Below are 24,761 nucleotides of genomic sequence, written 5' to 3' on the forward strand. Positions count from 1 at the left end.
GAAGGCAGCAACTTCCTAATGCTTGAGAGAAATCAAACTGTTCCTGAGGAGGCAGTTACCAAATGACTTGTCTCACATGTCAGCTTCTATCCTGAAGTCTGAGGCCCTGAATACCCTGATCACACTAACTATGAATTAGGATTATTTGCCCTTTGTAAAGCCAGTGCAATATCAGACTTGGGGTTCCTCCTGCACAACAAACTCCAATATATTGCCAATATCTCTATGATCTTCAAGGTTTTCTCCAGCCTAGTTAACTCTGATTCGATGATCCCCATGTGCAAGAATATACCTGTTCACTAACAATCCACATATATTCCTGCAGATAGAACTCTCGGGATGACAGTTACAAAGTCCTATGAAGGAGTTAAGCCTCACTACACTGACTTGTGCAGTGCATGGCAGGAAGGAACACCATGGCAGGAAGGTTTTCCAGTATTTCAGCTCAGCCCCTGCTCCAATGAACAGGTAAGGCCACGATGAAGAGCTTTTATTTGGGCTGACTGCTGATGCTGCGCTGGGGAGTGACAAATCAGATGTGCAGGCAGCTCTGTGCAGGCTGTACAAGCTGAACAGCCCAATGTCAGGGCATTGGGCTACTCTACGCACCCACACAACTACAGAAACCACAACTCTCTGAGGCACCTGCTTCACAAAGCTCAGCAAAACACATTAACCAACCCCCCCCTACAAAATCCCTCCCAGCTTCACCCCTTGGCACACAGCTTCCAAGGAACGCTTTCATCTGAACAAGCACCTCTGCTTCTGCAAACCCAAGTCCAAAACCAATTAAAAAGTGGAGATCCAAGCAAGCTAACCTCTGCTGACTTAAACAGGATGGAGAGTGTTTTATCAAGACCAAACTTGTAATTACTGTGTTCTACATTCCTTGCCTCTGTGGCCCTACTGTAAAATGTGACCATCCATTTCAAAATTATCTCTTTATCGCGAGCCCAAAGCTGATCGTTTAGATTCTGGCCTCGTGTTGGGCGTCAGTTTGAAGAATATCACGGCAATATCTCCTCTAATAAATGGCTTTAACTTTTCACCTAGGAGATATCTGCTTTAACTTATCACAGGGAATCATCTGCTTTCCTTAACGCTTCCACTAAATTAAAATCTGAAGTCACTCGATTGGGAAGCCGGCACTGGCTGCACTCAGACAGCTGGATGAATTACTGGAGAGGGGATGGAAAAATATTAGCCAAACCCAGAAAACTTAGTTTATCACACATCTCATTTTAGCCCCCCAAAACTCATTAATAACAGCAGGAGGAATGGTCACCCAGTTTGCAGCCTGGCCATACGCAGGCTGCACAACGCCAAAAGCAGGCATGGGGGTTCAGTGATTTCCAGGGTTTCCAATCCAGTTATTGGGCAAGATCTGCAGGAATACTGTGATTCCTTCAGTGTGCAGCCTCTCTGAATATGGACTCTGGACCATAAAAATATCTATAGAAGTAACTAACAATTGTAGGTGTCCTCAAGCACTCAGAATGTATATGCTAGTTCTAAACAATTTGAATCTAATATATAAAAGTAATCACATGTTAAGCTCTGAAGTGTATCTGGATTGCAGATACAAAGTCCTGCAACAAGAGACATTCCTGCGTATCCTACCCACCAAAGATCTACATACTTGGATTCGGATTGGGGCGCCCAGCCAGCATCCAGCGAGGATCATAAGGAGTCTTGGTAGGAACAAAATCTATGGGTCTGTCTATAGGGTCCTTGACTTTGAGGATGGGAACAGGGCTGTAAACACTCTAAGGAAGAAAGAAAAACATTGAAGGAAGTCATCCATCTACATGGCTTTGCACCAAAAGGACATGAGCAGAGTCCTCTTTTCCCCCCACACTGCACAACCCTTCACCTGATGGGACTCCAGAGGCTTGACAAGAGCCTGGAGAAACTTCCAAGGTGCTCCATACTCTCTCCCAAACCTTTGGCATCATCTGGCACACACTGTACTGCGTGCTCTTGAACTTCAGGCATAGCCAGAATTAGTGAGGGGTTGCAATTTAATTCTGAAAGGTGCCCACACCACTGACTCATTCCATGCACTCTTTCCTGAAGGAAGGTGACCTGCCTATTCTTGCTGCCTCCCTGGCTGCAGAGCAGCTTGCACCTCTACACCAACTCTGACAAAGTACTGCCTCAGAGGGGAACTTTTAGAGCCTTTTCAGTAGGAGACAATCCACTGCTTACAGAACAATCCTGCTGCCCAGAGCAGTGAGGGCAGCACAGCAGGGGAGTGATGTGGAGGTACCCACAGCCCAGCTCCTGCAGCACTTAGAGACAAAAACTGTTGACTTCAATACCAGAATGGTTACAGCCTCAGCTGTTCAGGGACCATACAAGCACAGGAAAACCATGCACTCCTGCACAGGCAGGAATTACCTTTGGCATGTAGGAAAGCCACTGCAGAATAGTGTAGACTCCTTCAAAATCATCACACACGGTGCTGTGCGTCACTCCGTTGTTGTGCATGATCTGGATCCCGCCCAGCTGGTTGTTGGAGGTATAAACTTCCCGTCCAAGCACCTTTTGAAAGGAAGAGGAAAACCATCAGTGGATGGGATGTGACAAGGGGGTGTTGGCTAAGGAGATACATACAAACCCACCCCTGCAGCAAGTCATGATGACTTCAGCACCAAAGCATGGAGCAAACAACTCACAACAGCTCTTCCCAAGCCCTTATGAACAGTGATCCCCAAGGGAATAACACAAGTGGAGAAACTGAGGCAGGAGGCAGCAATGAAGCTGATACATGACAAGGTCTCCTGGGTGCTGACCCAAGCTCACTAATTCAAACTTGCTCTAAGACAACTGACAGCATGGACCCATTTAACCCTCTAACAGGGGAAAAAACACCGTGCATGAAGGCAGGCAGAGCAAAGACAAAGCCCCACCAGCTCCATAGAGAGACTGGAAAGAATAAGCTTCTGTTGGGCTTCTAATTCTCTTGCACAGCTCCATCTCTAATCTCAGCCCAGGCACCGCAGCTCTTTTCTCATTCTCCTGCTGTCTCTTCCCATTTGCCCTCTCCCTGACTGATACACTGATCTCTCGGTCACTCGGCTTTCTGCTCCGCTGAGTCCATATTACTAATAACACCTCTGCCACGGCCAGTTTACCTCATGAAGGCAGGAGCACATCATTACAAAATAAACTCATAACTTTGACATTCTAGCAAATACATGCCGTTTGTTATTTTTACGGGTTGAGTCTTTCTAACAGGCAGAGGGCATTACCTACCTGCTTCATTTAGATCTTAAAAAAAGCCCTCAAACACACACAGCCAACCTGCTCTTCCCCACTGAATCACCAGCAGCTTGTTCTAGGAAGAAGGGGTACCCCGTGCTGGAGCCCAGGGGAGCCTGGTCCTTATGGAAGGGATGCTTGGGTCTGACTTCATCCTCATCGTACAACAAGGGCTCGGGCCATTGCTCATCTACCCATAGTAGAGGGAACTCCTCATGTCTCAGTATTTCACCTTGTCTCAGGATGTGACCTTTTAGGCTGAAAGTAAAGAAGGTGCTAAAGGGATATGAAAATAGAAAAGTTTGATCTGGTTCTAAAGCTCCATTGGACCAATTGGTTTTCCTCCTGTGCAAGCTCAGTTTATCACAGCTAGGGTCAGGGAGTCACTGAGCCCATCCAAAGCATTGCCTTGAGTTGTTGTAAGGCCCAGTGCTGTCATTGCTAACTCCAAATTCATCTTCTTTTGGTGGTGTGGTGCTTCACAAAACTCAGCATCTTACAAGCACCAGATGATCCTCACAAAGCTCCTGATGTCAGATGTCAGCTGAGGTTTAAATCCAGAAGAGGCAGAGGCACAACAGTTATGCAGTAGCTCAAACACTTATAAATCAATGTCAGTGCTGTGGTTTTGCACAGAGACGTCCTGGGTCTCCGTTCTGAGCTCAGAGACCTTCATCTTCCCCTAACAAAATCAGTGCCATGAAAAAACATGGTAAAGAAGACAGCAGCATAGATTTAGGTTCAAGGAAAAGAAAAAGCACAGGCCTCCAGATGCCAGGCACAAGCCTGCTAAATGCTTTCCACAGAGGAAAATAAAAATAAAGAGGATTTAAGCTCCCCATCTACGAACTAATGCAAACGTATGTACATGCAAAATGGGCCTCTGCTGCTGCTTATCTAGAGACACTGTAGACAGCTCAGGTTTACCACTGCTGACAGGCAATGAAAACAGTCTAATATACCGCCTGCTCTCGCCCCTAAATCCCTTTTTGGAGATCAAGATAAATATGCAGTTCCTTTTCCCGAGTGCTCCAGACATTCCAGTGAAGTGGAGGAGCAGGGTGAGGGGCTGTGCAAATGCAATCCCCCTCTGCAGTCCTGAGCCAGCTTTGGATTTACCCATCAGTGTTTGGCAGCAGAGGCCACGGAGTCCCAAGCTGCAGGTAGAAGTTGGACCGGTGAGCGCATGCTGCCTTTGTTCATATGACATGTATGTCCACACGTGTGTGCTCACTGCAGCAAGAGGGACATGTAATAAGGGCACATGCAAGCTCTGAATCTTGACTCAAGCACAGATTCAAAGCAAGCTGCTCCACTCACTCCCCAGCACTGGAACTGTGCAGGTAAGGGGTTAAAAAGGCATTTTCCAGGGATGCTGCCAGGCTGGGTGCTGGTCCCCAGCCTGCTCCTGCCCATGTGCTCCTCCAGATTCAGGAACGATGGGAGATCCTGCCAAGGTGTTCCACACACAGAGCTGCAGACTGCATTGAGTGCCAGAGGTGAAAAGGCACTGAAGGGCCAGCCAGCTTATAGACAATGATGGTTGGGCTTGAGAAAGAAATGAATGCGATAGCTCATCCATTCAGCTCTGCTAACCACCTCATCTCTGACCTCAGAGGACTACATTTTTAAAGGCTGACAAGTAATTCAATCTCCAATTAACAATCTTAAATGGTGCAACGCATATTGCTGTATAAATGTTTCAGCAAGAAAATATCCAAGGGTAAAAGAGAACACATCTGCTGGAGAAGTCCAAACCTGATACAATTAAAGGGACTCAGATGTTCCTCAATAAGACACACAGCAGAGGCACAAGTGAATTTAGAAATGATTCTATATTGCTAAATCAGTAATGCTAGAAAGAGACTCATAGGAGAAAAGACTGCACAGGATGAAATCCTCTATCTGATATGACCAGGATCTCTTGAAAGGGAAAACTTCACCCTGAGAGGTTGGGGTGACCATGAAGGTCCACTGAGTCACACAAAGCAGGAGGTCAGAAGTGGAAGCAGCACCAGCCCAAGGCTTACAGAAGGCATCGGTTTAATGACCAAACATGTGCATGGAAGGTTAAGTTTGCAAAGCAGGCCCTTCCTAGCAGGAAGGTTACTGGCACTCCAGGGAAAACAGATGCAGCTGCAGCAGTCAGCTGCTGTAGAACTGAGATCAAGAATGCTTCAGCAAGAGGGGTGGGAAAGACCAGGTTCCAGGATTTTAAAGCTCAGGTACACAATAAGCATATGCCTGAGTCTTCGCACTATTGACCTCTGATTTTGTGCTTAATCTGATGGCCAAAACGGACAGAAAAGAGCAGCCAAACAGCAACCAGCTTCTGGCACCAGGAAATGTGCTTTACATTATAATTGTTTCCACTCCATGAAAGCTCAGAAACCCCAAAACTGTGTTTCTGTCCATGCAGTGTGACACACTGCCAAAGAAAGCTGCTGTGGGTTGGTGGCCCCACACAAAGACCCCAAACCTGGCCATTCTGAGGTCTCTAGTAAGGAGCCCTCACTATCACAATAGGAAACCACATTTCTTTTGCCTTCAGAGGATCTTTAAGGAAGTACTAAGGAAAGCAAGGATTCTAGCAGCCTTTACATCTTCAACAGGTCTATAGGTATGTTGGCTGCACATTAATCATCTCAAGCCCATGTTGATCAGCTGCTTTCTCTGCTCCTTTGCAGAAGCTGGTTAGTTGAGACATTCCCTATGAAGCTGCTTTGGCTGCAAACTTGATTGGCTCCTATGTTTCATCAAAGGGGAAAGATGTGAAAAGATGACAGCAGAGGGCTTGAATGGGAATCATTAGATAACATAAGTGCTGTTGTTATTCAGAGCATATCATGTGTTTATATCAAACAGAAGTGCCAGATTTTTATCCAAATAATCTCAATAATTGCAATTCTCATCCCACCATTCGTATTATCTACCAGAAACCTGAAGCAGAAAAGGCACATGCACGTACTCTAAAGAGCCTACTTTTCATAAGCAGGCAGAAATGATGGGAATGAAGGTCTCATCAGAAAGCACAATGTAGGAACTCAAAACCCCACTGCCATTATGTGCAGTCAAGCCCCAACAGATCTCACCGTTTTCATGCCCATCACTCAGCTCTTCCCTGCACACATATCATGTCATCAGAGGGTAAAACAGCAATGCTGGATGGGAGAACCAGGAAGAGCCCAGCTCTGCAGCCCTGCCCCGAGTGCTCAGCCCATCCACAGCCCCCTCTCCCTGCCTGCAGCCCGCTCTTGCATTTCTAATCCAAACGTGTGCAGTTCCTGCACTTCTAATTTACGAGCATTCAGTGGGGGACCCTTCTGACTTGGGAACATATTGGCTCGGTCTAATGCTTGGAGATTATTAAAGTCAGAGCTATACTCCACTATCAAGTCTACAGATCTTTTATTTAGAAGATATGGTGCTCTAAATGCACAAAGAGCTCCCTGTCACCTTCACATTAAAGCCCCTAGTGCCTGGTAAATGGAATTATATAGCTGTCATCTCCTTTCCCCAAAGTTTTAAGAGTACAATGGGCTCATTTTTTCACACTCCATCCCAGCTTCAGAACTAAGAGACCTACTTTGTATTGATTTAGAGTCTCAGAAATAAATAAACCTGCTTCACCAATGTGATTCACAAGAAATTCATGATACACTATTGCATGATATATTTCAAGCTGTGGCTCCAGCTCTTTTTTCCCTTTGGTGAGTGATGGGGGAGGTGGGAGGCAGGGGGAGGTGGGGGGAAGCTGACAGCCTGATGGTTATTGGAGATGGCTACTGACTGCAAATCCACACGCAGGTCTTGCTGGTGGAGCCTTTGTATTGCTTTAATTTGGTGAGATCAGGGGGGGAAGAAGGGGCAAAGCAATTGCACTTCACCCCAGCAGGGGAAGACACATCCGGATGGACAACGCGGCTGCAGCTGGGATTTCTCCACTACCTTCTGCCTGAGGATGCCAAGGCACCTCAGCAGTACACAGGAGCAGGGCTCCAGGCAGATCACGGAGGAGACATTCCCTCTGTTTGCTGGTGGCAACACAAAAGGTTATTGGGAGGAAACAGCTCTTCCAGCTTGCAAGGACTGATGAGGATTTCTGAAGGTTTCTGGCTTGCAACAATCACATTTGCAGTCTTGAGATGCGGTCAAACATCGGACAGGGTCAAGATGTTTGTTTCTCAATTGTGAGATATTTCTTGTAAATCTTAGAAATAAAAAATTCCTTTGAAAAGTCAATTGGGAAAAATAAAGAAAAAACAAAAAAACCCCGAACTTTTAATCTGACCCCAAAAATTCCAAAGGAGAAATTCATCAAACCTGCTGTTTTTTCCTGAAGAGTTCCAGTTTCAGTGAGGTGGCATTTCCAAATGAAATATGTCTTGTCTAAGAATCCCTGCCTAGTTCTCCTTCCATGGTGCACAGAGACCGCCTGGTTTGCTCAAGGTCACTCCACCAGTCAGTGCTAAATCAAAAGGACTCAATATACTTTGCCAACTAAAATTACAGCCCCTGATTCTACATGGGGCAAACACCCATAAATCCCACCTGTCCCAGCCAGGGGGTCCCTCATCCACACACCAGCCCGATAAACAGTACTGATGATTGACTTCATGGTACTGGTTTGGCCAATCCCTTGGTCACCTTCCAGACCTCAGAAGAATCCCAGAATGGTTTGGGTTGGAAGGGACCTTAAAGCTCATCCAGTTCCAACCCCTGCCACGGGCAGGGACCCCTTCCACTGGAGCAGCTGCTCCAAGCCCCTGTGTCCAACCTGGCCTTGAGCACTGCCAGGGATGGGGCAGCCACAGTTCCAATGGGCATGTGTGCCAGCACCTCAGCACCCTCACAGGGAAGGGCAGTACCTCCAGAATACCCTTCAGGACAGGTAATTTCTCCACAAGCCACTGCAGAAAAGACCCAGAGGCAGGTCCCTGATAACCACAGTGGAACACCCCAAAAGAAAGATTATTCTAGGCCTTCTTCCCTTCAGCTGCAGTGAACATCAGGTACCTGAGTTAATGCTCCAGTAAGAACATACACTGCAGGCACAGGAACCCTCCAGGCACTGGGATACAGTCCTGGTTTGGTGATACCTCTGTAGGGTTTAGAATCCACTGGAGTTTTCCTGGCAGGTTTAGATAGGCAGAATACAGGCCACCATGCTAAATAAACTCCTCTTTAGCAGGAATAAACACACACACAGCACCAGCACCATTCCCATAGATAAACTGATCAAGATCCATATTAAAAATGATAGAAGGAGGGAGGGAAAAAAGAAGTCAACAGGAATCTATTAGACTTTCTTCCCTAAGCAAACATAAAGGGACTGATAATGCGATGCCTGGAACGTAAATTGTCTCTAATGGGAACAATACACAAATATCAGCACTTAAAGAAAGGCAATTAAAAATAAAATGTAGAAACACAGGGTAATGTTTGTTTATTTGCACTCCTTCAAAGTCCAGGCATCCATCCTGCTCACATTCACCTCTCTACACTGAGCAAAGACCTCTGTCTGACCAGCACTGCCACCAACCAGCCCTCCCAGCAGCTAACGTCTCTCACTGGCATTAAAAGGAATCAATTCTGCTCTCTTCCTATTGCCAAACATTGCTAAAATGGGACTGATTTACTACAGCTTCACTGTGACCTTGGGTCTCAAACCAGACTGGCTTGGTTAGGGTGTGAGTGAAGGTGACCTACGTTAAGGAGACCTCCACCAGTACCAAGGTCCTGCATTGGTCCTGAAAGAGCTGAAGATACCAACCTGCATCCGTGTTCTTATCACATCACCTCCTGCATCCATCCCAGACCAGGCTGAGCAGCTCCTCCTGCTTCCCCCACTGCTGGAGCTAAGAGCAGGGTAACCTTGGTGAGATCCATGAGGAGCCGTGGATGCTGAATGCTGCTGAAGTGTCGATTTCTGTTTGACATTTCCTAGACCCTCTTTGATTAGCATTCTCAAACACCCGGCACCCATACCTATCTTCCTAATAGTCTTGCTGTGCCACTACAGAAAGATTCATATCATGCATTAATAATTATAATGCTCCTTTGAATGACAGGGATGGCACTTGCTGTTCTAACTCACATGATTGCTCTCACATGATTGCTTTGATCTAATCCCAAGACTGGAGTCATCTTGAGCAGACACTGAGCTATCCCTGCCTTGAATCTCAAAAGAAGAGCTTTCCCCAGTCTGCATTTTACAGTAAACCCCTCAAACAGCATCAGTCTCACAGGGTTTCTATTTATTCTTCCACATTGTGAAATTGAGGGGTAAATATTACTGTTTGCGAGACTGAAGATCCATCACTCACACACGACAGACTCTGTAAGCTCCCTATTCCTCACACGAGCTCCTCCAGGGAGTCTCAGACCCAACCCAGCACCCTGAGCAGCTCTGCCTGGTCCTCCCAAGCCCTGACCCATGTTCTCACCCTGGCACTGAGTCCCAGAGCAACCACCAAGCTCTGCAGTTTCCCTCAGCCACAGCCTGCAACCATCAGGTCAGCGCCAGGCTGCTTTAGCACTGGGACCAAATGACACCCCACCAGTAGGCAGGGTACCCCCACGAGTCAGTCAGAAGATGCTTAAGACCCACCAACAGCACAGAGCCAGGCTGGCTGAAGTACATCACTATAAACTTGTGTCACCAAGCAACCTACAGCAGGGGATAACCACTACCCAGGGAGCTGGTTCAAGCTCTCTCACATGTACACTGCTCCTCTCTGCCTGCCACGTGGATGCTCCCACCATTCAGCTGCAGATCTATACCAATGAAACCATCAATCTCCTCAAAAGCAGCCACATCAACCTCAGCTCTGGCTTTAATAGTCAATACAATTCAGGACTGAATTAAAATACAAGGCTATTCTCTCCTGGCCTCGTGCAAAGGGGTTGTTGGGGTGTTGGGATTTAAATGCACATTGTCAAAACGATCCTCACAGCAATTGTGGTCTGTTGTATCAACAAGTCCTCAGGGACTCACCCACAGTCACCTGATTGACACATACACCCCGCTGCCCATCACGTTAACGTCCTCACCACCACAGTCCTGTCTGCATCAGTGGAAAAGCTACTCAAAGAAGGTCAATGGACAAAGGCTTGGAAGTTCTTTGGATATTTACATGTTGCCTTAGCAAACAATCAAGGTTCCACACATCAGTTCACCTGACAAACACCCCTCTAAAAGGTGTTCTTCAGAAGTGTTTTCTCCCCCTAAAAAACACCAATTCTCAGTGCTAGAAACAGTGCATTACTAACCTGGTTGGTTAGTTCCTGAGCTCTTTCAGGTCTAGAATAGGTTATACAAGCAGATACACTGTTTAAATTAAGATCATTTTGAAGGCAAAACCTTCCACAGAAAGACATCCTGAGGATGGATGCAGGTACTTCCCATCTGATGAGCTCAAAACACATCCCAAATACAAATGAACTAAGGATTCAAGGCCAAGGTGCCAGCAGGTAATTGCTGATCAGACGTGTCACATCACAACCAGGCAGCTGCCTGCACACTGGGAAATGAGACCCAGAGTTCTGGTTCTGAGCTATGCTTTGAACATCTCAGACTGTAGTGATTTCTGACTCTTCACTGCCTCTTTCCCTACGTACTATAGGATATCACTGAGGGGAAATAAAGCTAAACAGGAAGAAAGGGAACAGAACACTGCTGGTTACATTCTTCCCTTCACCTCCAGAAGTGATGTGACGACCACTTTAGATGTCCTGTTGTGAAGTGCAGTGTGGGGAGCAGTTCATCATCATTCAGAAAATAAACTGAGATTACTAGGTTGACCATCTCTGTAACAGACTGATGTGTACCAAGTTAGTAGAGGGCTCTGAAAACCTCTCTATAACACTGATGTGTACCAAGTTAGTAGAGGGTTCTGGAGACCTCCCTGTAACACTGATGTGTATCAAGCCAGTAGATGGTTCTGAAGACCTCTCTCTAACAGACTGATGCATATCAAGTTAGTAGAGGATTCTGAAGACCTCTCTATGACACTGATGTGTATCAAGTTAGTCATAGAGGGTTCTGAAGATCTCTGCTAAACCTGGCTTCCCTTAGAGGAAGCCCAAGACGTGCCTCTGTAGAGATGTGATTGAGAGCCACTGTTTACATTAACAAAACAGCCTTAAAGACAGGCTCCCTTTTCAACACAAAAGACAAGGAGGAGCAAACTCATTACAAACAGGTCAGCCACAGACTTGGGAACATCCCTGTGAGGACTGGAAGCTTGAACCAGACGCACAAGGCATAAACAGGGAGCGCTGGGCTCTTCTTCCCTCTATTGGAAAGAAAACCAGTGGAAATTAACCTGTTAGGGATGAAAGCAGGGGGAAAGGGAGTTGAGGGAGGAAGTGGGGGTGGCAAAAAGGGGGAGGCAAAGTTAAAATATATATATATATACACATAAAAACCTCTGCCTCAGCAAAAGTTTTCATTAAAATTTTAGACAAATGATCTCTGTGTCCTTCCCCCGCGCTGCCTGGGGCTCCATGCTATTTCTATGCAAATAACAACCTCGTGCTTTAGATCTTATTATTTCCACCGGAGCTGCGGCGACATGACCCGAGACGTGCGCGAGGTAGACAGCGCTAGGAGAGGGAGGGAGGGAGGGAGGGAGACAGCCAGGAGAGGGGAAGGGAGGGAGATGGAGTGGCTGCTCGCTGGAGTGTGAAAAAATATTGTCAGGAGTGAGCAGCAGAGAACAAAAAGCAGAATTGCCGGGATAACGTGTTTATTTCAGCCCCTCTCCCCATGTGAACCGGCAGCTCTTAAAATTCATTGGGCATCAGGCGATCATGCACAATCCATCTGCTTTCACTTTATCATTTGCATTTCATGCCTCCTGGCTTTTGATGTGCTGATACTTTGATGCAGTCAGGAGACGCGCATTATCATTATTTCCATTTCCAGGGGGGTCAGCGGGCTCGGCACAGGCGCGCGCACACGCTCCCGGCACAGGAATGAAATGTCATTTCCACCTCTCCACCCCCCGCTGGAATGCACTGGGGGAAGACAAAAGGGGGACGGATGAAACGCAGCCCCAGTGCCCCGCATGCAGAGCGCTGTGTCCCCACCACGCAGCACCACCACCTTTGGCCCAGGTCTTCCCCCCTCCCCAATGCCTGTCGGTGTGGGCTAGGAACAAAGACAGCTTCATCAGGAGCAGAGGGAAGCCTCACACAGCTCCTGTGCTGCTTCTTGTCACCCCTGACAGGCAATGGGGCTGAGAGAATGCTTAAACCTGCCTGGTATCAGGTGTCTCGCAGTGATGTGCCTCTCTACTTACAAAGCAGTGACACGGACACAGCCAGCACGTGATTAACCAACCTCCAGAACCAAACATTAGCTCCGGCTAAAAATGCTATTGACCTTGAGCTCATCATCTAAGTTATAGGTTGTAGTCTGGTTTTGGCATCTGGACCTTTCCCTCTACACCTAAACCCTCAGGCTGGTTTTACATAATGATAATGAACAAGATCTGCTGGCACAGAATGTTTGTCACAGCCCCCCTCTGCTCCTCCTTTAAATGAGAAAGAATCCAGTATTTCAATAGAGAAAATTCAAACCAAAACTCAAAACCACCCCAGAAGCTCGCTCACTGCTCCCTGAAAGCCCAATTGTCCCCATTTCTGCACTGCACGCTCTCTTCCTCCAGACTAGAGACATTTTGAAGATGGATCTGTAGCCACAAGACCACGCGTAAGCTTTGCACAGCATCCTCCAGGAAGACAGCAGTTAAAAGTCAGCAATGGAAAAACCAGTCCCAAATCACAGGGACATAACTGGGAAAAGCTCAAGGAACATTTCCATACAATTGGGTCAGGATACCTCCAGTTCCAACTGTCAGGCAAGGCTACAGTTTGCATTTACTTCTGTTTCAGGCATGATCTTTCCTCCAGACCCTGTCAGTGGGACTGGGGACCTTCAATTCCCATGCAGTAAAGCACTGGCTTTGCTGCACAGGCTCTTCTCACCATCTGCTCTAAGGGGACAAGAAGCAGCAGAGCTCACCCACTCCACAGAGAACTACAACGGGTTTCCACCACAAGACCCTTTTGGAGTCTTATTCATGTGAATGAACAAGAACTCATACTTCATGCCCCAACAGCCTCTGCATTCCTTACAAAGGAAGACTTTGCTTAGCTGGCCTTGGCTGACATTGGGCCAGCCACTTTCTAGCCAAAAGAAAGTTCAAACTGTCCATCTGAATTCAAAGGACAAGAGTTTAACAGTTTACATGGAAGAACAGGGAGACAGAGGGTAAGCCTGAAGCAGATCCTGCATTAGCATCCACCATTTGCTTCACACTCTCCTTAAGATCCCCCCTGGACTAAGCTTGGTCACTTCAGGTTAGCACTGGACATCACTCTTCTGGGACACAATTATAGCTGCATCCATTCAAAAAGCTCTGACCAGAACTGGATTCCCACTCTTCCACTATTCAAGGACAGGTAAACTTATTGGGTCTGGGGTTCGCTGTCTCACTGGGAAAGCCGGATAGGATGGAACAGATTCCTCCTTTGCCTGACCTTTAGCCAGGTAGAGGTTCAATGCTTACCTAAAAACGTGTAGGGAGGAAAACTCTTGGGATGGGCTAAGTCACCCGCAGAAAGCAGCTCCTCCTGCCTACACCTGCTGACAGAAGCCTTAATTTAAGGTAAACCCTTAATTTTTAAGTGCCTAAAATGTAGTGAGATTAATCTAATCCTATGAAAACGTTCACTCCATGGGTAGAGAGAGCAGTTAAACCCGGGAAGAAGAGAGGAGGAAAGAAGGACTGAACAGCCTGGCCCTGCCATCTGGGAAACTCTGCAGGGCCCCGATCCCCCACAAATGACAGCTGGAAGCAGGCAACTTCCTCCACTTGAGCAAGCACTAAACTGACTCAATTTCTTTTTAAAGGATGGATCTTCAAATGCCTCTTTTCCTTCCATTGATGCAGGTGTGCGACGTGTGTAAGAGATCTAACTGAGGGTACTGCATCCTGGAGTTGATAGGATCAATGCTTCATTTTCTGCAGAGCCCCCTTTATTCAGGGAAATAATTCAACGAGAGACTATTTTCCTTTTATCTCCCATTGTCAGGCAGGCACTCCTTGAAACACAGCTTGCAATGAAGCACAACCACCCCAGGTGCTGGAGAGGGCCTGAGAACAAAGCTGCACAATGGGAAGGGCACTCGCACTGCACAATCCCAACTCCCACGTAAACAAAGCCCTCAGTGAGAGGGATGAGAACGGAGCCGTGCCTGCCTCAGACAAGGAGCTGGAGGCTGTGGTATTAATAGGCTTGGGGCAGCAAAGGGAGAAAAAGCACCTCTGGTGAAGGGGGGAGGAAGAAGAGCCACTTTAGGAGTGAAAGCAGTAAGTTTTCTTACAGCCCGAGGTACTCCTCGTGCTCCCACAGCTGAGATGTCCACAGCATTCCTGACCCCTGGGGAACCTCCATCCACACTCTCCTCATCAGGCTTCGCTGCTCCCCCCTACAGTGCTGTGGATGGCTGAAAGCTCAGGGAGATTAGGGCCCAGGAATTTCAACACACAAGCTTCCAGATACCGGAAACAGCCCCGTTTCCTCCATCGCAGTACACAGTGGGTGGAAGAAGATGCTGCCCAGCTGTGGGCTTCCCCACTGCTGTCATTTATCACTGCACAGAACCTATGTGACCTGGTTTCAGCTGGGGTTAAACCACAACACTGTGTTAGAAGCTGCTTCTCCTTCTTTCCCTTCACCTGGCTCATGCTCAAGCCCTTTAACGTGCAGCTGTGTCGAGGTGCCCTGCCAATCTCCAGCCGGGATGCCTGGAACAGTGCCTCTGGCTGTCGGTATGATGCTCTTGTCAAGAAAGGACTGCTTTCTGACCAGAGAGCAAAGGAAAGACACTGTAAAGGCAAGTTCCACAGCTGCTGCCCTGTGTTGGGTCTCCTTCTTGATTAGAAGGAGCCCCAGAAGGAAGAAAGCAAACAGGACCGAGCACAGTGATGCAGAGTGGTGGCAGCTCCCTGGGTCTCCAGCAGAACCCACAAAACCAGCTCAATTCACATAGTTCTGAAGACTGAAACATGTAAAGACTCACTTTGTTGAGGGCTCCACAGCCAGTCAGGATTATGTGAGAGTTCTCCACCTGGATAGTCCTCTGACCCAGCCGGACAAGGTAAGCTCCAATTCCAATTGCCCGACACGTAACCTTAAGGAAATAAAGCAATTACATTGATTTCTGTCTTAGCACACAGCCAAACCCCTCTGATTCAAACACTTAGATAACGCCAGGCATGTTTGTATTACAAGGCTGTAAAACCTGCTCTCACTGCAAAACTGCACATTCTATTTTTAGGTAAAACACAGTAGCTTTATTTAAAAAAAAAGACTTAGCAACTTAAGAGACTGAGCAAATATGAAGCCAAATAACAGTTTTCTACAAGCGTTTTAGATTTAGCCTGCAAGGGCTCCAGCTCCACAACAGTGCCAGTGGCATTGCTCAAGCCTATGGGAGCCAATTCAGAACAGCCAGAAGTCTGATCCCAGATGTCCCTTCTGGATATCACCGCAGGGTTTTTAGCTGAAGCAGACAATAGTCTGAAGAACAGAAAGCAGTGGGGGATTACCAAGTTGATGGTGATAACACTCTCATAGGCTAAAGATGATTCTCCAGCAATCATGCCAGATCCTCTGAGGTTCTCTGTTCCAAGTCCATCTTCCTTTCCGATAATATCTGTTATCTTATACCTGAGGGAGACACATACAGCCTTTGAGTCACAAGGTCCAATGATTTGCTGAATCAGTTTGCTACCCAGAAAATGGAAAGTGACTAAGTATCATTAAGGCTCTAACGAATAATGTGCATAAAACCCAGCCAGGACCAGCACATGGGCTCATTCTGCATGAAATAGTCCTGCATCGGAGTAGCCAAAGCAGCAGTGCAAAGAGGAAATGCCAAGGGAGAGGACTGCCCATGGAAAAGTTATTCTGTCATTCCCACGGGCCGTGAGGAGCAGGCTGATCATAGGAAAAAGGGCCAGAAAAGAAGAAAATGGAGCCCAAAGGAAAAAGAAACAGAACAAGAGATTATAATGAGGGTCTTACCTTTTCTTTACATTTTTTATGCCTTCCTTCCCCAGCACAATCCCCTCTTACCCAGCACTCTCAGGCTGGCTTCTGTCTTTCCCACTAGGCCCTTGCTAAGCAAAGTACTTCAGCATGTACTGAACAGAAAGGTTTTCATCCTGACCTGTCTGTGCTTACCTGGACTCTCCATTGTCCTCCACATGTTCACAGTGAACTGAGTTCAGGGCACTCACTTTCTTATAGTCTTGAGGAGTCAGGTACAAGTATTTGTATCCCTGCAGGGAAAAAAGAGTCCATTCATCTAATTCCCACCTGGACTCCCTTCCGAATTCCCAATAACCCCTTCCAAAAAGAACATTCTGAGAGAGCAGGATTTAATCCCAGACAGCAGTGAGAAAATCCTCTCTTAACATCAGAGCTCCAGCTGAGGGATGCTTTCAGCGTTTAGCACCAGTTCATTCCAGATGCCAGTACTGCTGCCTGAGACATCCAATAGCAAGGAAAACTTTGGATCTAACAGTCTGGCAAACATTTACCCTCACCTCTATTAAAAGAAGCAGTATAAAAGCAAGATGCTGCAGAGCTTCTCCTGTGCCTCCTTACCTTGTATGGATCATCGGGGTCTTCCCATGCTACTTGGAACATGTGCCGAATCTCCTCAGCCAAACCAATCCTGGCTCCACTGTTGGCAGCCACATAGATACGGGGGATGCCATGTGTCCGAGCAAGCTCTGAAGCCCTCAGGAACAGCACATCCTCTTGAGGCCCGAAAGAGCCAATCCGGTATGTAATGTCATTGCCAATGACAATGATATCACGGCCTTCGGGATATTCCGGGGTCTTCAGAGTCATCTTCCAGGCCACCATCCCAACCTGTGATCAAAGAGCAGAGAATAACAACAACTAAGTGTAGATCTTCCAGATAGAACAGGGAGGAATTATGCATTTTACTGTGTGTTGTTAGTGTATTTTCCTTGGGAACTCCGACAAGACCAGCTCTGATACGTGCTGCCAGTGTGGAACACAGCTGGGAAGTCTTAATGCTTCCCAGACTCCCTGCAGCACATCCTCCATTGCTCTTCCCATCCCAGATACCAACAGTGGCTCTCCCTTTCCCCATTCAGGGATCTGCCACGGGTCCAAAACACATCCTGCAGACACCCCTCTCAGGGTGCTGCATTTATTCCATGTGCCAGAACTCCCAGGGTGAGGATGGATGTGCTGCTGTACAGAATCGTGACCACCTGATTGGGATACCCAGGTATCACCCCAGAACCTCATCACCCTGTTTCTCTGTCACCCTTCCCTCATTTTAATCATCCTTCTATTCCTAACTGCCTCCATTAATTTTTGTTTGCCCTTCCTTTCATTTCTTTGGCTCTTCCCTTTTTGCTTCCCAAACATTGCAGCAGTTTCTTTCAAACCTGCCTGGATAAGTAATGCTTTTTTGCTGCATATTTCTCTTTTTAAAATCACCAGATGATCTCTTCTGACCCATCTTATGGAGATCAGCAACATCTGTACCCTGCATCTCCCATCTCTCAGCTGCCACGTATCGCTGCACTGGGGACTTGGCCATCCTGGAATGCCATTAACAGATGGAAATAGCAGCGTCCCTTGAAAGCCACATGCATCACCCAGTCTCCGCTTGCCCAAGGATCATAAGCTCTGAGTACACATTCCTCAAGCCGATTGCACATCCTCTGCTATCAGGAGGGTTGAAACTCTCATTGTGGAGACTCTGAATTCTGAACATGATGAACTAAAGTGGGAGGGGGAGAGGGGAGAAGCAGCAGATAGATATGTGCCATTTAATCCAAATCAAAACGGCACAATACACAGTTAAGATCCAATCAACATCTGCAATAAGATATGCCATAATAGGCTCCTTAAAAAAAATAAAATGGGAGAGGAATTAATCAAAGGGTCATTGGAAGTAAAGCAGGCAGCAATCCAAAGCCATTACAACTGGCTACTGGCAGCTCCTTTCCCTTGCACCTCCCATTCCAAGAGCTGAGATTGCAAGTTAACAGAATGAGGGTGTTTCAGTTCACCTTCCCCTCAGTTCCATCCACTGCTATTTTGACTGATGTGTCAGAAGGGATTAATGTGTTTGCCTCTGAGTATTTGCAGATTTACAGTTACATCTCAGCATCCAACTGCAGCCTTTGGAAGAGAGAGATACCGCAGCACTTGGAAAGGTGGGAGGATAAACCCCTAGAAGGCAGTGGGATGCTTTGCTCAAATACCAGTACTCTTGCCAAATTATAGGGAAAAGTTGTATTGATGTAAAACAAGTGGGTACAGAAAGACTGGGGGTCACAGAGATGAGTCCAGAGCTGGCAGAGGAACCTAATGGATCCCAAACGAAACCACACAGGCTCCTTGGACTTCTGCCCTTCTGCTGATGGACTTTCATAGCAGAAAAAGAGACGCCAGGGGCTGGATAATGTGCCTCTGTGCTAACTCGCAAGCCTGCAGTTAGAAACAGCAGGTTAAAAAAGGCTGCAAATCCAAAGTTAAAGACTTCAAGATTAAGAAGTAAGGGATGGCTGCCTATATACCCTGACACCTACTGCAGCTCAGTTCTTTACCAGCCCTTACAGGGTTTTGTTTATCCCTGCCACAACTAAAATCCATAAGTGGGCACTTACAGAACTTTTTGATACCACCTTAGAAACCAGCTCCAGTTATGGATGGAAACCCACAGGGAAGATGGGGGAATGTCCCTGTTAAAACTGCACCACCCCAAATGGCACAAACACCAATTTTACAGGGTGTCCCTGCAGCTGCACTGATCCCATCGGCCAGGACCACCCCAGGAAGCTTCAGGCACCATTAGATGAGCACAACCCACACAAACAACTCAGCTGCTCAGGCTTTATACTTGCTAAATACTCGTTACCACAGTAGTGTGAGATGGAAACACACGAAGCCACTGCCAGAAACCTGCATGATAACCACAATGAACTGGAGGTAACATCCTGGCACCCTCAGCTCACCTGCGAGGCAGGTGAATTAACACTCACCCCAGGGCTGAAGGAGTAGTGACTGAGCTCCATCAGCACCCAGGACTGGGTCCACAGGCTCTCACCTATACATCTAAGGGATTTTCCTCACTTTCATCAGCTTGTTGATTTTTGACAGCACAGAAAACAGGAAAATTAAAAGCTTTTCCTATTTAGATAACTCAGATTATAATAGAATTCATGGAATAGTTTCCTAACCTGAGACTGTGAATCCTCTACATAAATAAAATCCCTTTTGTTAATGCTGATGAGTACAACAGGAAAAACTACCTAGCCAGGGCATAGTAAAGAAAAAATAGTTTATAGCTAACAAATATGGAGCAATTTAAGAAAAGAAGAATTAAAGTGCACCACTTTATTAACTTGTGTCTTCCTGCCTCCCCCATACACAGCGTGCTTGGTGCTATTTACCAAGTAATAAAAAGCACAGCGCACAACTAAGGATGGTTTTGCTATGAATAACGTGGAGTCTGTTTAAATTTACAGGCAGGGGAGTATGGCTCTCTATTTGAGGGGAAAAAGGGAGATGTTGAAGTTAAACGCAGCATGCCAAAAAGTGGTGAGTTCACAGGTTAATGAGGCTGAGCTAATCACGTAAGAGCACTGTCAGAACAAGACTGGGTGATGGTAAGGAGCAGTGCCTTCAAAACGGGCTCCTGTTAAGAGCCAGCACAGGTTGGAAGAGCTGCTCCTGCCCCAGCTCTGTTCCCAGCATGCCCAGGAATGAAGGCGAGAGGGAGGGGAAAAATAAAAGCAGGAACCGTCTTATTTAACTGTTTTTATGTTGGCAAAATGATTTGTGCCACAGTATTTCCATAAGAAGTGGGGCCATTATTCTCCTGTAGGAACACATTTGGTTTGAAAAGTATCACTGGACAGAACGTGGAAATCAAAGCGGATGAATTATTCACAACCTCCGATCAGAAGTGATCATTATTTCTGATGTTCCAAACTGTGATTAGGATTCAGTGCTCAGATGTCATCTGCTCCCTGAATAGCACAGCAGCAATGCAGACTCGCACGACACACATACATTACGCACAAGTTTTATATATATAATTTTATACACATCTTCTCTCACTAGAGCTTTGGCTTAATGTAACCATTAACAGATAGTAAAAGCAGGGTATTAACTAACGTTCGTTTTCATGGTGCTCATAAATGCCGTTAGTTTGACACACAGTGTCAACACTAATCATGGCCTAAAATTAACACCAAAATTGACTTCAACATTAATTGCGCTATCGATGGGAACAGTAATACACACACTGATGCAGTTACAAATCGACTGCGAGTGGCAGCCGGAGCTGTTGACAACAGGCACCGAGGGGAATGGGAAAGAAACCGATCCTGGCTCCTCCTGCAGGCACAAGAGGCTCGGAATGGAGGCAGCCAAGGCAAACAGGGGCTGGTGTCCAGGCATAGGGAGCTTTACAGTCTCTGTCTGGCAGGATCTCTAATTCCTGTAGAAGCACAGCTGACAAAAGCTGATGTGAATGAGAGCAGTTTAGCATTTGACAGCATCTACGCTTGAGCCGTGCCAGTGGTGTCGGTTTACTCAGCTTCTCTCACAACAAGGGTGATGCCTGAGCTGAGGTACTTGATCATGCTTCATTTTTACTTATTTACATCCCAATTTGGAGACCTGAATGTGGGTCGTGAAATTTCTACATAGGACAACTGAGCTCAGAAAACCCTGGTAAGGATTCTGACTTGTTTCCATTCTGTGGTACCTATATCATATGGAAGTTTTATATGTAAAAATATATAGAAAGCATGAACACATTTGTATGTCAGTATTTATTACATACAAAAGTTATAATAACAAAGGAAATGCAACAGTTGAAGGGGTCTAGTATGTGAGCACTGGAAACGCTGAAGCTGACCATTAATGAAAGCCTGTTTTTCCCCTGCTGTACTTGCATGTTAAATCAAGGAACATGGGTTTTACCACCCCTTTACAACCTCTGTCTATTCTGGATGCAAACCAGCAGCCACAGCCCCAGGATGCTGAATCCCTCTGCTGCACAGCCATGGATAAGGTGTGTTTAGAAAGGGACCAAAGACATGCCCAGATGTAGCAAGTTTTGGTCTTTCATCATTCAGATCTGATGCCCAGACCTTCAGATCCCCACTTGCACTGTGACCAAAAGCTGTGGAGTTTATCTTCAGCGTGACCCGACTCCCCAAACCAGGGTGTGATGCACATGTCCTGCTAGAGGCACTCAGCTTCAATGCCTTGACAAGGGTGGAATGCCAAAACCCAGGATCCCTTCATCCTCCTCTTGGCTCTGAAAGAGATGTCATTTAGCCATCAAAGCCACAGTCGCAGGCAGCAGAGCCAAGCGCACATTGGCACGGTCCTTCCCAACAGCACGCAGCCAAGTGGATGAGAGATGGGAAGAAATGGTTCCAGGAGGAAACGTGGCAGAGGTTTGCTCAGTGAAAGCATCGTGTGACACCACGGACTGAAGGAGATGTGACTTTGCCCTGTCCTGGTTCTTTACACTAGACTGGAGGGTGCTCGGATGGCAAGCCAGGGTGGAAACGAGCACTAAGCTGGCTGATGATCACAGGGGAAGTGCATGGACACACAGAGCACCAAAAGGGAAGCTCAAAATAACCTGCTCAAGGAGTTTTTACTGCACAAACATCTGTGCTGCAAGGAATGAAGCTTGTGCAGTGTCTCTTGGGGACAGCAAAAGGCCTCACGCTGAACCCAAACCAGATTCTCTATCTAACGCAAACTCCTGCTCCAAGCTCACAAAGTCAATTGTGAACAACACTGCAGCTCTGGCACCAACAAAAGCATTTTTGATGAAGCTTTCCAAACTAAACAGTAAATGACTTTTCCCTAGGCAGAGTGTGAGGCTTGAAAACATCAGCTGAAACAGTCTGCATCCAGTGAAGCTACAGACAAAGATACATCAGACAGTGACATTAGAGGGGTTTTGGTACCCTGTGCCTGTCATAAACCACAGGAACATGGGGTGACAAAGCAGAACACGCAGTTCAACTATTAAGCTTTGCTTGTATAATATTCATGAAGCCGCACTTTCAGCCCCAGGCCATGCAGGGACTTTTCCTCTGCCCACCACCGTCCTGAGCTTCACCTGGCCAAACCTTCCTGCAGCCTGCCAGCAACCAGCTCTGATCATGGATTACTGCTGATCCTCATGCTGCTGAGAAGGGAAAACTGTGACATCTAGTGCCAATAGGGAAAATGACACATTTTCCATGGACACTGCCCCAAGCCTGAGCTGAAGGGTAACACGGGGTGTTGCTCCAGGCACTTCTTGCCCTCACTTTCTCCTTGCCCTTGAAGATGAGTTGGGTTTTCTCAGAGGATGGTGAAGTGCTAGAGCCAGATGATCATGGTAAATTGTAGTCAAAATACATGAAGTGCTAGAGGAAAACCTCAGAATGCCCAGCTCAAGAATGACAAGTCTTATATAGGCTGAGGGAATTGCCTTTTCACACTACGGCTTCAGTTAATATGCTAATCTTCAGAACAAAGCCACCTTCAATGGGTATTTGAAGGGGGTGTCACTACATTACAGGTCCTGCCATCAGCAGAGCCACTGCAATCAACAGCTGAAGTCTTTAAACCAAGTGTTTTATGTGAGTTGCCAGCAGTTCTGCATCCCCAGCCTTGCTCACTGCTCTGTGTTTACACTGTAACACAGATCTATTCCCCTTTTAGCACAGCCACGTAACTACAGAGGGAAATCAGGGGCTTCTCTTAAAGTCTTCTTCTTAAAAGCCATTTAAGGTTAAAACATGTAAGATTACAAATAATTACAACTGGACTTTTCCCACCTATATAAACTCTGTACTTTCCAACAGTCTGTGTCTATCTTAAGAGTCAGGCCAAGCATCCACCTCTGGTCCTCAGTTCTTGATATGCTCAATTGTACACTAAATTATACCCCATTTGTCCCAAAGTCTATTCAGTCTTTACTCAGGAGCGTTTAGCAGGGAGCTATTGACTGGTGTTTGGTTCTGCTGATAAAATACTGTCATCTTCAGCTCCCTTCTATAGCTGATGGGTCTGAGATGAGTTACAAACTGTTCTCCACTTTTTAGTGTGGCACATTCAGCCTTGTCAAAGGTGTGGGTTTACTGAAATCCTGTGGTAGCAGGCAGAGCTCATCACAAGAGTCTGACACATGAGCAGAGGTGTCAAAGCAGCCAGACTAGTAATAGAAGGGACACACACAAAAGAAAAGCCAACCCAACACCCCCCAAAAAACCCAAACTCCTAAAAAGAGAGCAATTAGAGAGCAGGACATAGTTCACAAGCTTAACATGAAGGTTCCAGAACAGAAACCATCCAGCAGAAAGCTCCAGGCAGCATCCAGGAGACTGTCTGCAGGCCAAGGAAACAGCAGATGCACTTCAGGCAGAGCTCTGGCTGCCCTGAGAACAAGAGGCTGGAAGAAGGCCCAGCATTAGCGATGTGTTCCAGGCAGCAGGGCCAGCAGCACTGCATGCTCCCCATGCACTGTGGCAAGAGGCAGGAGCCTTGCTCGGAAGGAGCAAGCACTGTGCAGGAATAAAGAGCAAGTTGTATTTTCATGGTCCATTAAGTCCTTGGCTTCTTTTGTTGAGACTCCCAGCAAAGAGATAATCACTGCCAACTGAGGTGGTGGGCTACAGGGAGGTGGTCCTGAGCTAAGTGGGGAAACACCTCTTGTGCTCCGCAAGTTGTTGAGAATTCCCATTTCAGGGGTTTTCCTGCAAACACAGGTTATAGAATGCTACCTGTGAACTCCGAGAGGACACGAGAAACTCAGCTTCCAGCTCCTGCTCTGCCTGTGCTCGAGCAGGGACTGGAATTCCAGTTGCTGCCATCCTGCTGAACGCATTGACCACAAATCTCCTGGATTTTCTGCTGGTTTCTCAATTTCCCTGCCAGCTAAAACAATCAGAGCACTCAGCCCAGCTGACTACTTTGAGAGGAAGAGTGTGTTGACCCCTTTTCACAGACAGAAAACATATCTGTTCATAGGGTGTCGCACAGCTCCAGCAGGAAAGACAAGCCCACCTCAGAACAGCTGGCACCACAGTGGTAAGGCACTAACTTCCAATGGGAATAGCTGTGTTTGAGTCTGATCTAAACCAAGTACACCAGTGAAATGCACTAAAGAGCAGCTAGATTTACCATAGCCAGATTTCAGCAGACATTTCCTCTTTAGTAACTCAGCTCACTGGTGCTGAACTGGAAACAGCTCATACCCCTGGATCTCAGGCACAGATCCCACTGGCACTGACTGTTAACTAACCAAAGCTGGGGGAATGCTGTAAACATAATACACAGCACTTATTTAGCAAATCCAAACCCAAAGACTCTTCTGTTAGTGATCATCTCCCCAGTAATGTGAT

General features: G+C 46.8%; 1 protein-coding gene across 7 annotated transcripts in view; it reads right to left on the reverse strand.

Annotated features, from left to right (window-relative positions):
- The window catches only part of ACACA (acetyl-CoA carboxylase alpha), a 114,746-nt gene that overhangs the window by 22,829 nt on the left and 67,156 nt on the right, over positions 1-24,761 (reverse strand). For all 7 annotated transcript variants that reach the window (XM_034068787.1, XM_034068790.1, XM_034068788.1 and 4 more), the window contains 6 exons: positions 16,951-17,220; positions 16,525-16,622; positions 15,888-16,008; positions 15,359-15,469; positions 2,401-2,544; positions 1,640-1,766 (listed from right to left, as the gene is read on the reverse strand). In XM_034068787.1, the coding sequence (XP_033924678.1) occupies positions 1,640-1,766; positions 2,401-2,544; positions 15,359-15,469; positions 15,888-16,008; positions 16,525-16,622; positions 16,951-17,220 (871 nt within the window). The remainder of the gene's footprint in view (positions 1-1,639; positions 1,767-2,400; positions 2,545-15,358; positions 15,470-15,887; positions 16,009-16,524; positions 16,623-16,950; positions 17,221-24,761) is intronic.

Source organism: Melopsittacus undulatus, chromosome 13, assembly GCF_012275295.1.
Source record: "Melopsittacus undulatus isolate bMelUnd1 chromosome 13, bMelUnd1.mat.Z, whole genome shotgun sequence".
NCBI classification, from domain to species: domain Eukaryota; kingdom Metazoa; phylum Chordata; class Aves; order Psittaciformes; family Psittaculidae; genus Melopsittacus; species Melopsittacus undulatus.